The following is a 17,313-nucleotide window of genomic DNA, read 5'->3' as shown; positions in this document are numbered from 1 at the left end:
AAACTACAGGACAACCAGGGCTACGGTTTTCGGGCCGGGCCGGCTCGGGGCCACAAGACCGCCTAGGTCGGTCGCTGTCGGGTTTCACATTTCTCCTTCCCAAGGTGGGAGAAGCAGGACGTTTGAAAAACAAAAAGCAGGAAGGACGAGCCGTCCCTGCAGTGAGGGCCAGGCAGGCAGTCATCTCCCGGGATCCAGGACTTGCATCGGAAGATCCGGGGACATTTGTTTCTGACTTTTTTTCTTCAGATAGGGAGCGGGTGAAAAATTCCCCAACTGGTAGACGAAACCGTCTTTTATTGGATATATTCTCCTACCTCTGAACACAGCTTTTTGAAGGCCCGACAGGAACTCTAACACAAATCTTCCAGAAGAGAAGATGAAGAATACTAAAGCTTTTGATTTTCATGTTTGGATTTAGCAAACTCCAAGGCCACAATACTTCCCCGGTTGCCCGGTGAATGTTTTTTTCCTTAAAAGAATTTTTTTTTTGGATACTCTCTTAAAAAGCCCCACCGATCTTTTAAACAAAACGTTAGCCAGCCGCCGGGCCCGGAGGTGCCCGAAGCGCCCGGACGGACAGCGGAGGACAGGCAGCCTCCCTCTGCGCGGGCCCGTGGTGTAAACCAAGCACAGGCCTCAGAGCCGGGCTGCCCCGGCTCCTGCTGGTTCCCAACCCCTGCAACGCCTAGTGGGCCCCGCGGCAAACAGCTTCTGAACACCTTCAAGAGGGTTCGCGGAGCAAACACACAAATTGGTCCGTCCCTTTCTCCCGCGGCGCGGGTCCCGCCGCCAATCCAGTCCGGCGCGTGTAACCACAGACTGCACGGCAGTCGGGCGGGGAACGCCGAGCGCTAGCGCACCGACCTGTGAGAGAAGGCCAAGAGGTCTGCGCCGCCGACGCCGGGTCGCACCTCGGCCCCGGGCGCTTTCTGCGGTCAATTTGGGCAGGAGACGCTGGGGCTCCGGAAAGAGAAGAGCCCAGCAGAAAGCGCGCTGAGAGGCGGCTTCAGGCCGGGGGAGTGCAAGGGCATAGAGGTCACGGAGGTGAGCACAGAAGGACAAGCAGAGGGACAAAGAGGGGCGAGAGGAGCTGAGGAGAGCGAAAAAGCACAGAGGGACCCTGGGCGCTGAATCTAGAGGCGGCCCCAGAGGGTGCGAGGTCCGGCTGGCGGCGGCGGCTGCGACTAGGGCCGGCGCCGCGCGTTCCTGCATCCTCGCATGCGTCCGCACTGGCATGCGGTGGGCTTTCAGAGATCTAGGCGCGAATGCAGGGCGCCGGTCTTGCTGTCGTGGTCCCAGTAAGAGCAATGCATCATGGCGAGCTCGGGCTGCCGGGCGCAAGCGAACTGCAGGCCGGGCGCACTGCTGGGCGCGGGCGCCGGGGGCGCGGCGGTGGCTGGGCTGGCCGGGCTGAGCTGGCCCGGGGGCGGCGCGGCGGCCCCGTGGTGCGGTGGGGCCGGCGGCGGTGCGGCGGCCGCGTGCAGATGGTGTGCGTGCGGAAGCGGGTGGGGATGCGGCGGAGGCGGGGGCGCGGCCGGCGGGCCTCCCAGGCCGTTGTACGAGTTCACTACGCCGGGGGGCAGCGCCATGCTCTGCACGCGTGTGTACGGCCCGTACGAGGCGGCCGGGCCCGCCAGCCCCTTGACCACAGCGGCCGCGCCAGGGCTACCCGGGCCCGCGGCCGCAGCCGCAGCCGCCGCAGCCGCCGCGGCCGCCGCCATCTGGCAGGAGGCATAGGGCATGGGTGAGGGAGGCTGCGGCAGCGGCCACGAGTTGTTGAGGAAGCCGGATTGCAGGTACTTGGGGGGCGCCAGGTAGCCGTAGCCGTCGGCCCCGGCGCCCGCCACGCCGCAGCCTCCCGCGGCGCCTCCGGCCCCGAAGAGCCCCTTGCCCGGCTGGAAGTGCGCGGGCGGCGGCCGGAAGGGCCGCTTCATGCGGCGGCGGCGCCGGTAGTTGCCCTTCTCGAACATGTCTTCGCAGGCCGGGTCGAGCGTCCAGTAGTTGCCCTTGCGCTCGCCGCCGCCCTCGCGCGGCACCTTGATGAAGCACTCGTTGAGACTGAGGTTGTGGCGGATGCTATTTTGCCAGCCCTTCTTGTTCTTCTCGTAGAACGGGAACTTGGCGATGATGTACTGGTAGATGCCCGACAGCGTGAGCCTCTTCTCGGCGCTCTCACGGATCGCCATGGCGATGAGTGCCACGTACGAGTACGGGGGCTTCTGCGCCGGGTCTGGCTTCTCTGGGGCTGTCCCACCGCCACCCCCGCCGCCCTTGCCTGGGCTCGGTGGCGGCGCTTCTGACTCCTTGACTGCGCGGCCGGTCTCTGGGGCCAGCAGGGCCCCCGCGGCGTCCTCGGGCTCGGGGTAGCTGGCCATCATGACAAAGCCGGCGCGCCGCGGCCGGGCCGCCTCTGCTCTCCGCTCCAGGCGCGGCAAAGAGTTGGGGTTCACGAGTCGGCTTGCGGCCGAGTCTCAAACTTCTGGAGACTGCGGATGCCGCCCGCGCTAGCTCGCTGGAGGCCTCTCGCTGCTCTCCCCTCTCCTTCCCCTTCCCCTAGGGAGCGGCTGGCGGGAGTGGAGCTCAGCCTCTGGCCATGGGGAGTCCGCCCAACAGAGAGGGGCTCCGGCCTCGCCGCCCCTCCCCGCCCAGGCCAGTCCCCGCCTCGGTGGGTTTTCTTTTCTGCGCTCTTCCCCTCCCCCCGCCCCCCGGTTTCCCGAAGCACGACCCGCGTCTCTGGCGGAGCAGCCTCCTGGAGTCCCTAGTGCGCCAGGAGCCTCGCTCTGTTCTGATTCGTATGGGCTCCACCAAGTTCCGCTTGCGTCAGGCGCCTTCGCCCCTATAGCGGGGCGGCCAGCCGCGCACGGGCGAGTTCATCTCCAAGTCACTTTTTGTAAACGCCCCGCACAGCCTGGACCGGCCTGCCCCCGCCCGGCGAGCCTCGGGGGCCCAGCCGACAGCCTGGCTCTCGCTCTCATGAGCCCTTGAAATCTGTCGGTGCTCGCTCTGCGGACTGGGCCATGAGATGACGATGACCCCGGGGGGCTCCGCCGGCACCCGACCAGAGCCCAGGAAGCTCGGGCCCCAGCGAGGAGAGGCGCTCCAAGCCTCCTCGCGACTTTCAGGTGAAAGAAAACGACTCTTTTGCTTTGCTGTTTGCCGCTGTCTTGAGGCTGAACTTCTAGCTCGGGGCTGGGGAGGGACGAGACACCGAGGGGGGCGGACTTGATAGGGTGGGAGAGCTGCGCTGAGGTTTTGGGAAAGTCAGCCCAGAAACGCGTGTGACTGTACGAAGAAACCTCGGCTTGGCCTGTCCCTCGCGGAGGCTGGAATAGGGCTGGGGAGAGGATCTCTGGGAATAGTCGCCTAGGGGCGCTGTCTGAATCGCCTTTGCCTCTTCCTGCGTTGCCAGTGGATCTAGGAACCAGACTTCTCCTTGGAATCTGTGTACTGCTCCTACGGGGTTGGGGTGAAGGCTGGATGTGTGCTTTAACAACACCAAGTGGATGCCCCTTAGCTATTGCGCTAACGCAGGCGGGGATGTGGCCCGGGACTTTGAGGGACTGTGTATATGTGTGCACAGGGGTCACATGTGGAAGTCATGGAGAGGAGCTGTCCTTGAGATGGATGAGATACCAGGTGCATGTGTGCTGCTTAAAAACAGGTATGCACATGTACAAGGTGTGAGATTGTTATTTACAAGGTAAAACACACCTATACTGATAGATATGTAGTATGTGCACCAAGTATTAGAGTTAAAGTAGCTGGCGGATGTAGCATCTTCTCTTTTTCTCCTTTCTTCTTCCTTCCCCCCTTCTTTCTTTCACAATTCGTCAATGCCTCTTTCCCTCCCAGTGTATGTATTTTGTCACCGGCTGGGAAGAAAAACATCAGATTGAGGAAGGTACTTGTTCAAATCTCTCTCCTGATGAGACGCTTGTTCTGATCTCTCTCCAGAGGATCAGGAGTTAGTTGTCACCTACCTTAAGTAGAATTCTGATTGGAATCCAGTTATGTCAGCATGTACAGCGATTGTTTCAGGGAAAATCAGATGTGCCTTTTAACAGTGTGCTCCTTAACAGCACCTTGTAACATGACCTTAACAAAAAGTCTGCAAAGTATGAGAGAGATGGCCAGTGTTTTGAATCCTCAAGCTCCAAACTCCTTGGTGCTGAGGAGGGGGGCAAGACTGCCTTATGGAGAAAGGCGGACTGAATGGATGTCATGTAGGTGTGTGTTAGTGATTGGCATGTCTGGAGTGGCTGGCTCAATGCCTGTCCCTGCCTCTTCCTCCCAGGCTGCTTAGTCTCTGAGGGTTCTCTGGAAGCCCAAGGAGCCTTCAGTGGCCTGTGGCTCCAGCATCCACAGGCCACCTTTAAGTGTTGTCTGCTGCTCACTCAGGCCTCCGATCTGCATTGAGATGAAAGGGAGGGAGGACAAGGGCAGTGAGGCTTTTTGGAATTCAGCATCTTGAAGATGACACCAGAGAGGTCAGCAGGGCAGCCATTGCCTGGTCACAAGAGTGAGAGGGAGCAAGGCTATCCCCAAAATAGTTAGTTTTTGTTTTTTTTTTAAATGGGCATTCTCCCACCGCACCCAGCAGACATGGGGGAAGCAGCAGTTCCCTAGAATCCCTGCTGCTGCTTTCTGAGCTGGAGTGCAGATGTTTTTCTTCTTCCTTGCCCCCATCCTTGCCCAGGCCTTGGGTGGGAGTGGTGAGTCAGGTTTGGGGCTGCTGCAGATTGGCCTCAGTGCCTATCCTCCCCCAAGCCAGGGCCTGGTGAGGGGGAAAAACAGCTGGGTCTGGCCCCATCCTGGTGGGGGCTGCTGTCTTCTTTTCTTTTTTTTTTCTTTTTTTTTTTTTTTTTTGCCCCCCCAGGCTGGCTCTCTGCCTCTCTCTCTCTTTCTTCTCCTCACAGGCATTTCCGCTGCTCAGCCCTGCAGCAGCCAGGTGTAACAGCATTGTTGTGTGTGTCATCACTTCCCTGAATTCCACACTCGGCTCTCTTTTCAGCCTTTAAGGAGCCTGTGTGTGTGTGTGTGTGTGTACGGGTTGGGGCAAAGGAAGGAGTTCCTCTAAAGGATTTTCGGAGTCGAAAGGAGTTCTGTTTCTAAAATATTGATTTCTGACTGTCCCTTAGAGGAACAGAACCCCCAGCCACGTGAAGAGGAGGATGCCTGATGCGTGTACCCTGGGAAGGGCTGGAATCAGTCTCCCCAAGATGTGCCTTCACATGGCTGTCGGGGCATTCGAAGGCTCAGAAAACAGGCTAGAAAATGCGGGCGGAAAGCTTGTCAGGATGATTACTTTCAGGTCCGCTCCAGGTCTCTGCGGAAAAGCCAGGGGCTTCGGGCTGGAGGTAGAGAAGCCTAGGGAGAGAGTAGAATCCTCTCCATGCCCGCCCAGCCAGAAGTCGGTGGAGCGGGTGTTCCAGGAAGCGGTGCGGCGCGCCTTGATTTACTTCTCAGCCGTCGGAGGCAGGTTGCTTGCTGGCAAGGTCGGGATCCTCTCTGAACAGGGCCTATTTTGCCTAGGTTTTGTGGACGCCAGGGCCATTTCCTTTTCTCCCCGCGGCACTGGCGTGACTCAGGGCCCCACCTTAGTAACCTTCAGGCAGCGCTCACCTCCAAAGGCCAGGGTGGTGGGCTGGACAGAGCTCACTGCCTCTTTGCCCCAGTTTTTCAGGGTCCGGCAGCTGCAATTCAGGAGCCACCGGCGCCTCCTGACCATGGTCTCATCGGAGCGCCGCTTGCGGATACAGTTCCAGGGACCTGCCGACTGAGCGCAGTCTCAGCTCCCGCGCCTCCTTGCAGCCTGGCCCCGCGCCTCGGAGGCCCCGACAGCCCGCGCGAGGGATCTACTCGGCTTTTTTCTCCAGGGCCTGGAATTCTGCAACAGCGGCAGAAGCGGCAGCGCCTTGGGATCCCGGCGGCCCAGCCTTACTAGGGGAGCATTGAGGCTGCTTCGAGGCAGGCAGCGCTTCCCTAGAACCGCTCAGCTTGCCCCGCGCCGCCGCTGGCTGCCTGAACCAGGTTCCGCGGTCCCCTTTCCTAGTGGGACCCCAAAACACCCGCCGGCTTCCCACTCCTGAGCGGGAGAGAATAGAGCCTGCGGCAACCCTCTCCTTGCAGGGATGGCCTCTGCGGTGCTTGGACAGCAAAGGGAAGCTTCATTGTGCCTATTATTACATCCCCATACACTCCACGCCTCAACAACTGTCAGCACTCACTCCCTCCCGGCCCCTCACACGGCCCTTTGCACCTACACCTCAGGGACTCGATGTCCCTCCACTCAGGTCGTGTTACTCCACCCACTTCTGCCTCCCTCCCTCTCCGTCAACTCCAAATCCCCTCTAGTTTTCCTCTCCCTGCCCCCTCCTCCAAACTCCTCTCCCAGTCACCAGCTACACATACGAATTCAGATCCTGCACGTGTTAGTGGAAAACATGTCAAGCCAATGCCCAGATCCTAAGCGTTTTCACACACTGCTCACCCTCCCATCTCATGACACAGAAGGACCTCTGGGCTCCATGTTTACAAGCCTGATTCCCAGAGCCTGTTGATTCTCTGATGTCCTTGGGCTGTGGTTGGGGTGACTGGGCTGCCACCTAGGTGTTTCCATGATGGGATTGCTGCACAGACTGCAGAGAAACTCAGGTACACAGCACATTCCAGGTGCACTGTAACATGCACAGGCCACTCACACAGGCTTCATCTCTGTCTGGCAGCTCTGCTGAGCTTGCTGCTCAGACCAGCAGGCTGCAGCAGCACACACCCACACAGCACCAAGTCTGAAGCCAGTGGGTATTAGTCTGAGAGAGTAGGGGAGTGGAGAGAGAAAGAGATATTGAGAAAGAGGAAAGAGAATCGACTTCCTACTCTGGGGAAGAACTCACACATGAGAACTGTTTTCTATTGGTAAATGTCCCATTGAGCTCCCCTCTTTCTCCCCCAGAAGGGCTGAGAGGCAGCAGACCAGAGCTCTGGGCTCCTTCTTACCTTGCTGAAGTTGGGCTTTGAGTCCACTAGCATCATTTTGTCCCCAGGAGTATGTGCCCCACCTTTGATCAGGCAGAATGCAGGGCAGTCGTAGGCCTTTCTCATGGTGGAGGCTAACTTGGAGAAAGGCAGAAGGGGCTGGGTCCGGGCCATATGAGCCCTCCTCCCTCCTAAGACCCATGGGATGCTCTCAGAGGCAGATTCTAGGGTGGCAGGGGCTGCTGACAAGCTTCCTCTGATATCCCTCATGACATTCATGGCCCAAAGCCATTTTGTTCAGCTTCGAACAGTGAGTGCCTTGCCAGAAGGCCCCAGACTTGCTTGGGAATATGATGTGCTCTTAAAAGTTGCTTTGTTGCCTTTCTCCACAGCCAGACTGTAAGCCTTGATGGGCGGAGATTCTGCCCTCCACTTCTCACTCAGTGCTTCCCACCAGGATAGGCTTAATGCCTTCTAATAGAATTGGAAAATGGCTCTGCTTGACAGAATTGGAAAATGCCACTTTCCTTATAATGAAGTTAGGATTTCCAAGAAAGGGATTGTAGCCAAGGAAGAGTGGTTTGACCATTGAAAGGCAGCTCAGGATCTGAGAGTTCTCTGTCATTTGGGGCTACTTGCTCATTATAGCTGCATGACCATGGTGTTGGTTAGGCAAGGACATGATCATAGACTAGGGAGGTGTCCTTGTCCTTGCCATGGTTAGGCAAGGACGAGGACGCCTCCCTAGTCTCTGATCATGGTGAGGACCTGTCTGAAACATTCAAACTAGACTTTACTGGAAACAGAGAGGTCTCTGCGTTCAGGGCAGCTGGCTCACAAGGTAAGGCCTGCAGTCCCCACCCCCATGCTAACCTATGAGGGGATGCCAGAGAGAGCCCTTCCCCCCTTGGTCCCCATTCCAGGCTCAGTTTTCTCCCACAAAGCCTAAAGAGGATAGGCAACTGCCATGCAGGGAGGCAGTTTTAGATACCTAGCTGGCACAAAGTCCAGAGGAAGGGAGGGAGAAGTGCTGAATTTTGTATTACTCTTCTACTTTAGGGGATTTTCCTCATGCCAAGATAGGGTGTGTGTGTGTGTTTGTGTGTTTGTGTGTGTGTGTGTGTGTGTACAGCATAACTTTATTGAACACATTTTTTTTTTGAGACAGGGTCTCACTCTGTTGCCCAAGCTGGAGTGTATTGGTACAATCTTGGTTTACTGCAACCTTCACCTCCCAGGCTCAAGTGATCCTCTCACCTCAGCTTCCCAAGTAGCTGGAATACAAGTGTGAGCCACCACACTCGGCTACTTTTTTTTTTTTTTTTTTTTTTTTTTGGTATTTTTGGTAGAGACAGGGTTTCACCATACGGGCCAGACTGGTCTTGAATTCCTGAGCTCAGGGTGATCTGCCTGCTTCAACCTCCCAAAGTATTGGGATTATAGGCATGAGCCACCATGCCTGGTCAATTTTTTAGTTTTTATTTCAATAGTTTTGGTGGAACAGATGGTTTTTGGTTATAGGGATAAGTTCTTTAGTGGTAATTTCTGAGATTTTGGTGCACTTGTCACCCGAGCATTCTACATGGTACCCAGTGTATAATCTTTTATCCTTCACCTCCCCCCTTCCCTTCCCACTGAGTCCCCATTATATCATTCTTCTTTTTTTTTTTTTCTTTTTGAGACAGAGTCTTGCTCTGTTGCTCAGGCTGGAATGCAGTGGCATGACCTTGGTGCACTGCAGCCTCCAGGGTTCAGGTGATTCTCCTGCCTCAGCCTCCTGAGACAGGGTCTACAGGCATGCACCACCATGCCCAGTCAATTCTTTTTTTTTTTTTTTGAGAGAGAATCTTGCTCTTGATGCCCAGGCATCAAGATTCAGGGCAGCTGGCTTACAAGGTAAGGGCCTCTACCCCTATGATCTCGGCTCACTGTAACTTCCACCTCCCAGATTCAAGAGATTGTCCTGGCTCAGCCTCCTGAGTAGCTGGGATTACAGGTGCCTACCACCAAGCCCGACTAATTTTGGTTTCATGATGTTGGCAGGGCTGCTCTCAAACTCCTGACCTCAAGTGATCTGCCTGCCTTGGCCTCCCAAAGTGCTGGGAATACAGGTGTGAGCCACCATGCCTGGCATGCCCAGCCAATTTTTGTATTTTTAGAAGAGATGGGGTTTCACTATGTTGTTGAGGCTGGTCTTGAACTCCTGACCTCAAGTGATCTGCCCATCTTGGCCTCTCAAAGTGTTAGGATTCCAGGCGTGAACCACTTCGCCCAATCCATTATATCATTCTTATGCCTTTGTGTCTTCATAGCTTAGCTCTCACTTATAAGTGAGAATATAGGGTATTTGGTTTTCCATACCTGAGTTACTTCACTTAGAATAATGGTCTCCAGCTCCATCTAGGTTGCTGTGAATGCCATTATTTTATTCCTTTTTATGGCTGAGTAGTATTCCATAGCATATACATATATTGCATTTTCTTTATCCACTCATTGGTTGGTAGGCATTTAGGCTGGTTCCATATTTTTGTATGCAGTATAACTTACAGATGGTAAACAATATGCAGCTTGATGTATTTTGACATATAATGCAGTGTGTAACCACCACCTGGATCAAGATATGAAACATTTCTAGCACCTCATAAGGTTCCTTCATATGTCTTTCCAATCAACACTGCTTCAAAAGGAAACCATATTTGGATTTCTATCACCATAAATTACCTTTGCCTGCCTTGAGCCTTATATAAATGGAATGTCTTAGCATGTGTGCATTTATGTGTAGTTTTTTCTGCACAACATCTTCTTAATACTCACTGGTCTTGTGGCATGTGTCAGACATTCATTTCTTTTTATTGCTGTGTAATATTCTAATATTTGCTTATCCACCCATGTGTTGAGGGACATTTGTTTCTAGTTTTCAGGTATCATAAATAAAGCTGCTGTCCACAATGTTGTATATGTCTTTTTGTGAAGGGCATTTTACTACTCTTGAGTGAATTTTAAGAGTAGGCATATATTTAGTTTCAATAGATACTGCCAAACAGTTTTCAAAGGGATAAAACCAAATACAGTGATATACAGATAGACAGACATACTTTTTAACAGGGCCTTTTCCTTATAGATATCATTCTCTGAAAACCACTATTTACCTGTACTTATTATTACTGTTATTATAAAGGGAAAAAACAGATTTTTCTTTCTTTCTTTTTTTTTTTTTTGTTGTTGTTGCACAAGGTCTCATGCTGTCACCCAGGCTGGAGTGCAAGGGCGTGATCATGTCTCACTGCCGCTTCAACCTCCTGGGCTCAAGCAACCCTCCTGCCTCAGCCTCCTGAGTAACTGGAACTACAGATGCTCACTGCCACACCCAGCTAATTTGTGTATTTTTCTTAAAGATGGGGTTTTGCTGTGTTGCTCAGGCTGGTCTCAAACTCCTGGACTCAGATAGTCCTCTCATCTCGGCCTCCCAAAATGCTGGGATTACAGGCGTACCACTACACCTGGCCAAAAATATAGCTATCCGTTATTAAGCACTTATTTTGTGCCAGAAACATTACATGCATTATCTCATTTCATTTTTATAAGAAACTTAAGGGATTAATACTGTTCCCATTTTACACTTGAGGAACCTGAGGCTCTGAGAGGGTGAGTAACTTGCCAAAGGCCCCCAGCTGATAAGTGATCACTTGACTGTGGGCTCTGAATTTCACTTCCGTACATATGCTTCTGTTTGTTCCTGCTAGGTCAGGAAGTTTTTCCTTCCATCTGACCAAATCTAGCTGCAGGTTAAGAGACTCATTTCCTATGCACCTGTGGTCCTTTCTGCATACCTTCTCATGCCTAGACTCGAGATCTGTGTACACACACGTATACACACAGTTTCTCTCCCACAGCCATGCACATTCACTGTGAAGAAGAAGGGGATGGGGCCAATTTGGTGAAGATTTAAGAGCTTGCCAAGTCCTGGGCTCAGCAACCTAATGGGGTCCCTCTCAGACAATTTGCAGAAGATTGGACTAAGATTGGTCTAGGGACCAGTCTGTTTCTGGATGCTATAGAGGATAATTCAGAGGCTTTCTTTCCCTGGGAAGAGATGGGAATTCGGTTCTTCTCCCAGCATGTTGAGCCAAGCCCATGGTGGGCTGCAGAGGCTGATGCCTAGGGCATCCCTCTGCAAAGTTTGTCCAGAGACGTTGCCGTGGAAGGTGGTTAGTGGGGAGGATGTGTGTGGTCTGAGCAGGAAGTCTGGTGAACTGCCCCTCTGGGCAGAGTGCTTGACTAGGCCCTGCACAGAAAGGTCACTGCAGGAGGCAGAACCAGCAGCCTCCTCGGGACCATGGGTTACCAAATCTCCAAGTCTCCAAGCCCCTAAGCTTGACTGAGAGGAGCATTGCTACTCTGTGGGTAGAGGCTGTATGTGGGTTTTCTATGCTTTGCAGGTGGCCCCTCCTCAGGCCCCCTTCTAGACTAATTGAGGTCCTGCTGGGCTCTGGGTTTGTAATTGGGGTAATTGCTGACAGGCTGCTGTGGTGGTACAAGCAGGTTTTTGTTGGAGAAACAGTAGTCAGGATTTTGGGGTTTGGGGTGGGGATAGTCCAGGATCCCTGTTCCAGGAAGCTCTTGTCTTTGGCCTTTTGCTTGGAGGCAGGACTCCTGAGGACCAGGGACTGGTAGCATACCTGAACAGTAAGAGACCTCTTCATGGAGGTGCTGGGAATTCAGGTCCAAAAGCACACGGAGGGAGGTAGTGGAGCTGCAGCAGAAGTCCTGATGCCTGTCACTGTCACCTATACACACCACTGACAGGCTGGGAGGCACCACTGTGGTGTGACTAACAGACCTCTGTTCCAATTCTTACTGATATCAGCCTTGGAAATGACGGGACCTCACCTTGCCTCAAACTTAAAAATTTTTTTTTTAAATCATGTTTTGAATACACAACATATTCACATGGACCAAAATTTAAATATATAGAAGTCTTGCAGTGAAAAGTTTCCCTCTCACTTCTGTCCCCTAAGTCACCCTTCTCACAGACAGCCAGTGACTCTGGCTTCATGTATATCCTTCCAGACATAGTTTATGCACATACAAGCATACTCGCATATATTCTCCCGTACTCCCTCAATTTTTGCCTATGGCAGCATTGAATGCACCGTGTTCCGTACCTTAGAAATCTTTCCAAATGAATGCATCCCTTTTTGGAGCTGCATGCTATTTAGGTTGTTTCTGATCCTTTGTTTTTGCAAGCAATACTGTACTGAATAAACTTGTATATACCTCATTTTGTAGGTATGTATATATACTTATAAAAAGATTTCTCAGATCCAGGAGCACATGGATATTGGGTAATGGATATATGCACTTATAACTTTGATAGATTATGCCAATTCCTTACAGATTGAGCCAGAATACACTCCCGCCAACAGTGTGTGGCATTCTTGTCTCCTCATAGCCACGTGAACACAGTCTTTCTTTTTAAGAAATAAATCTTACAGATATAATTGAGGACTCCGGCTTCCTCAATTCCTCTCTGTCTCTCTCTCTCTCTTGAGGTGATCACCGTGGTATATTTGGTGCTTAAGATTCTTATACCTGTTTTTGCACTTGTACTATATGTGCATCCATTCCTAGGCAATACGTAGCATAGTTTTGTATTTCCTAACTTTATATAAATGGTATCCTGCTGTTGAAGAAAGACACGTGCTTGGTTTTTCATTGAACCTTATGTTTGTGAAAAAGTTCCTGGTTGCCACACAGACAAGCTCCATTCATTTTCCCGGTGTTGCACCATTCCATTGTATGAATACATCGTGGTTTATTTATCCATGTTCCTGTTAAGAGATGTCGGATTATTTCCTATTCTTTACTATTACCAATAGTCTTGCTATGGATGTTCGTAGGCATGTCTGCTAGTGCTCATGTGCTACAGTTTACCAAGAAGCGCGACCACTAGATGAAAAGTCACAGGCGTTTTCAACTTCACCAGTTATTGTCAAGCAGAGCCTCAGTGTCTACCTCTGTGAAACAGAGAGTGATGCCTATACCTCAGGGAGTCCATGCCTGTAAGTGGGATGGTGGAGTGAGAGCAAATGTGGGCTCAGGTGTCAGCAGGTCTCGACTTAAATCCCAGCTCTGTGATTTGTTTGCTGTGTGACTGTGGGCCCGTTATCCAGCCTCTCTGTGCCTAGGTTCCTGTGTCTGTAAAATGATAATGATAGTATCTATGTTGCAGCGTTTCTGAGAAGATAAATGAAGTGCTGTATGAAAAGATTTAGTATAGGGTCTGGCACAGAGGAAGCACTAAAAGACCCCAGCAACTGTTAGTCATATATTCATAGTATTAATATGAATATGATAATATTCGTTATTGATATTATTATATTGTGCTTTTGATCTCATTTAGGAAATAGTTATTGTGGCACATTTCAAACCTACAAAATAGGAGAGAGAATAGTACACTGAACCCCATCTGCTTCCCTCTATAGCCCCATCCATTTCCTCACCCCTCCCCCACTGGATTATTTTGAAGCCAATCACAGACCTCATATCTATTACTTCATTTGTAAATATTTTAGTTTACATCCCTAAAATATAAATACTTTTAAAGAACTACCAAAAAGATGGTAGCTATTGCATTATCATCATACCTAAAAACTGAGTGATTTTTTAGTGTAGTGAATACCCAGCTCATGGTATTCAATGCTCACATTTTCTCAGTGGTCTCAAAAAGATTTTACAGTTGGTTTGCTTGAGTCAATATGCAAACAAGATCTATACTATACATGACATTTGGTTAATATGTCTCTTGTGTCACTTTAATCTATAGATATCTCTCATTGTTTTCTTTTTTTCCTTCTTGCAACATATCTGTTAAAGACACTGTGCTGCTTGTCCTATAGAGTTTCTCACAACCTGGATTTTGCTGACCACATCCCTGTGACATCCTTTAACATGCTCGCCTGTCCTCAGTATTTCGTGTATATTGGTAGATGGTAGAGGCTTGCTTAGATTCAAGTCTGCTATTTTGGCAAGAACACTTCACAGATAGTGTCATGTAGTTCTATCGGTCTGGGCTGTTTGTCTTTTTATTTTTAACAGTCATTGATGATCATTGCCTAGAGCCATTATTCATAAGGGTTTGCAAAATAGTGATATTTTAATTCTGTCATCCCATCTTCATGAATTAACCAAACTATTCCATAAAGGAAAATTTTTCCTTATCAACCATTTGATTGCCCTGAGGTACGACTTGTGAAGGACAGGCAGGATGAGGGATGGATTCTTCTTATATCTGACGATAATGATGATGGAACTCCAAGGGGTCCTTTAGGAAATAGCTGATTTTGTGGGCTCTTAAATGCTATTAGACGATGTCTTCCACCTAGAAGAAGAAAGGAAGAAAAGAAAGAAGGAATGAAAAGAAAGAAGCACCAACTCCCCGTCATGTCATTTGTTTCTTCATACATTTGTTGAACCCCTTTTCTGTGCAGTGACTGTCCTGGATTGGGAAGCAGAGACGAGCACTGCATGATTTCTACCCTTAGGAAGCCCCAGGTGATAGGGACAAATCTCTCCACAGCTCCCTCAGCCGAAGGCATAGGTGCCATAGGAGGGAAGAGGAAGAAAGGAGGGATTTCAAGCTGGGTAGTATGGGAAGGCCTCGTTGGTAAGGGCCGAGTCTCCCTGGAGAGGCCACAGTAGGGCTGAGCTGGCCACCATGCCTTTGCAGGTGCTGGGGACCAGAGGATGGACCGCGATTGTTTTAATCAAGGGAAACTTTCAGCTGCTTACCTGACAGGTGCCCAGGTATGTGCCAAGCGCTCTGGCAAGCATAAGAAAACATGTAGAGTAGTTCCTGCCCTTGAAGAGTTTTCTTCAGTCTGGTTTGGAAGAAAACACACATATGGCCCAGAGAGATCATTAAGCATTGGCTGTAATTTAACACATTTTCCTTCAGTGTTTACTGTAGCTAGAAGCAGGGCTCTGAAGGGGAGTTGGGCCTGACCCCCACCCTCAGCAGGCCATTTGGCCATCTCAGCACATCCATGTTCTGGGTGCTCTGTCCCTGCACACCCCTCTTTTCATGCTAGACCAGGTGCAGCGTTGGCCATGTGGGCCTTCAGGCTGCCCCACTGGCCATGGTGAAGGGGAGCTGCTTGTCAGCCTCTTCTCAGCTGCTTGCTGTCCATCCTTCCAGTCCGCTTAAAGGTCATCTCCTCTTAGAGGTCTTGGAGGTCTTCGGTGGCCCAATCCTATATATCAGTAGGCTGGGCTGGGTGTTTGAGTATCTATGGCACCTTGTTTGTGCTTGCTTTTGTCTCAGTAGCTATTACCCTACGCTGTAATTTGTTTGTTAATTTGTCTATCTCCCTCCACTAGAGTGAACTCCCTGAGGGCAGGGGTGTGTTCTGATTCATTTTGGTTTATGTTGTGCTTGGTGTGTAATACCTCTGACAGAAAATGTTTGTTGAGCCAATGCTGGGGACTTCACATTTAGAGCTTCTTTCTTTTAGACGAAGATTTAGTCTGGTAAGGGATTAGACATGCAATTGTCATTAGTTATTGTGGAAACTTGGGGTGGGGAAAAATCCAGGACAAATGTTAGGGGTCTTTGTGTGTGTTCATGGACAGTGAGGCAGCAGCATGAAGAGGCGGGAAATTTAGGATGGGAGAGGGCTGCAAGGCAAAGGCTGCGGTCAGTCCCGCCAGGTTCCTGGGTGGAGGGAGGAAGGCACGCTTCCCAGTGTTGTTCCGGGCCTGACGCGTGTTCAGGGTGTAGGACTCAGGGTGTAGGACCAGCATGGCCTGTCCCTCCGAGCCGGAAGCGGGGCTCGCTCCAGCGAGGGGGGCTTCCTCACTTTTGTACTGCGCTCCTTCCCTGCAGAGGCCCGCCGGAAGCGGCAGCCAGAGGTGGGGACCAGGGCCCGGGACAGGCGGGTGATACCTTTCCCGGAGGCGGCGATGCAGGAAGCCGGAGGGGAAGCCCGGCCTTCCTACCCAGGCATCGCCATCTCAGGGCAGGCGTCGGGGCTCAGGGGCACAGACGCGCTCTCCCAGAGCAGCTCCGCTGCAAACCGGTCACCTCGCCTTCCTCCTGTCTTGCTGATGCCCACTGGCTCTCCCACACTGCTAGCTCCCATTGCCAGCCCCCTGCCAAGTCCTGCCATGGATGCCTGTTCCAGGAAAGGAGGGAAGGATCCGTTCTGAGATGGTGGGACTGACGACGGTTTTACTGTGGCCGCTTCCAGGGCGGAGTAATAGAGACTTTTAAGGCCAAAAGAAGGCATAGCGTTAGGCAGGAGCAACGTTAGGATGCGGTAAAGTCCAGATGGCGTGCACGCCTTGTGTAGAGGAATGGCTGGCACTAGCTTTACTTTCCTATGAGAAATGGGTGCTAACGGTTCTTGGGACTGGGCAGTCTTCTGGGACATTCTTTATATGCCAAGAGATGGTCTTTTCTGAATCTGAAAAGTACATGAATGGAGTAACACAATCATGTAGGCGTGGCTGTGCCCACGCACTTGGTTGCACGTATACACCGCATGCTTGCACACACACGCACACAAATGATATACATGCATAGTTGTGCACACAAATGTGTGCCTGCGTGTGCATGTGTGTGTGCTCACCCTCCCCTCTCCACACTTCCCATCCCCTTTTCTCTCCATGTTGAGTCTCAGGAAAACTGTCTATACTGAATGCATTCTATATGTGGCAGCCTGTGCTTGCCAAATGTTTTACTGATATTTCTACATTTTTCCTGCCTGGAAGGGGATTTCTCTTCTTTTTTATTTTTTGAGACAGGGTCTCCCTCTCTTGCCCAGGGTGGAGTGCAGTTGTGAGATTACAGCTCACTGCAGCCTTGACCTCCTGGGCTTAGATGATCCTCTGACCTCAGGCTCAGCCTCCAGGATAGTTGGGACTACTGGCATGTGTCACCATACCTGGCTAATTTTTTGCATTTTTTGGTAGGGACTGGGTTTTTCCATGTTGCCCAGGTTGGTCACGAACTCCTAGGCTCAAGGGATCCATCCACTTCTGCCTCCCAGAGTGCCTGGGAGGGGATTTCTGTTAAGATCCCCTTAGATTTTCTTTGGCTCAGAGTGGTTTGTAGCAGGATGCTTGCAAAGTTTAAACTATATCTGCCTTCTGAGAGGAGGAAGCTTCTACAACATCTGTGGGTCTACTTGAGATTGAGTGTCTCCCAAGGACTGCCCTTAGGCACGACCTCCTGGTTGGCAGAAGTTGTCTTTCATGCATTCGAGTGAACATATGTATCCAGGGCACCTCCTCTTTACAGACCCTGTGCTAGACGTGAGGATTTGGAGAAGAGGA

At 51.4% G+C, this 17,313-nt stretch overlaps 2 protein-coding genes across 2 annotated transcripts; one reads left to right on the top strand and one right to left on the bottom strand.

Moving 5' to 3' along the window:
• Positions 1 to 407: 407 nt before the first annotated feature.
• Positions 408 to 2,787, bottom strand: FOXL2 (forkhead box L2). Its single transcript, XM_032265036.1, has one exon. It carries the CDS (start codon positions 2,379 to 2,381, stop codon positions 1,251 to 1,253), a length of 1,131 nt encoding a protein of 376 aa, XP_032120927.1. The 5' UTR covers positions 2,382 to 2,787; the 3' UTR covers positions 408 to 1,250.
• Positions 2,788 to 3,003: 216 nt separating this feature from the next.
• Positions 3,004 to 7,667, top strand: FOXL2NB (FOXL2 neighbor). The gene is given in 6 exon segments (XM_032265051.1): positions 3,004 to 3,125; positions 4,126 to 4,129; positions 5,153 to 5,243; positions 5,245 to 5,269; positions 5,880 to 5,906; positions 5,909 to 7,667. Coding segments are annotated over 6 exon segments (696 nt in total). The 5' UTR covers positions 3,004 to 3,025; the 3' UTR covers positions 6,358 to 7,667.
• Positions 7,668 to 17,313: the final 9,646 nt, after the last annotated feature.

Source organism: Sapajus apella, unplaced genomic scaffold (assembly GCF_009761245.1).
Source record: "Sapajus apella isolate SASKATOON/1434 unplaced genomic scaffold, GSC_monkey_1.0 scaffold4, whole genome shotgun sequence".
Classification (NCBI taxonomy): Eukaryota; Metazoa; Chordata; class Mammalia; order Primates; family Cebidae; genus Sapajus; species Sapajus apella.
Note: the sequence above shows the minus strand (reverse complement) of the source record. Positions and strands in the feature narration are given on the sequence as shown.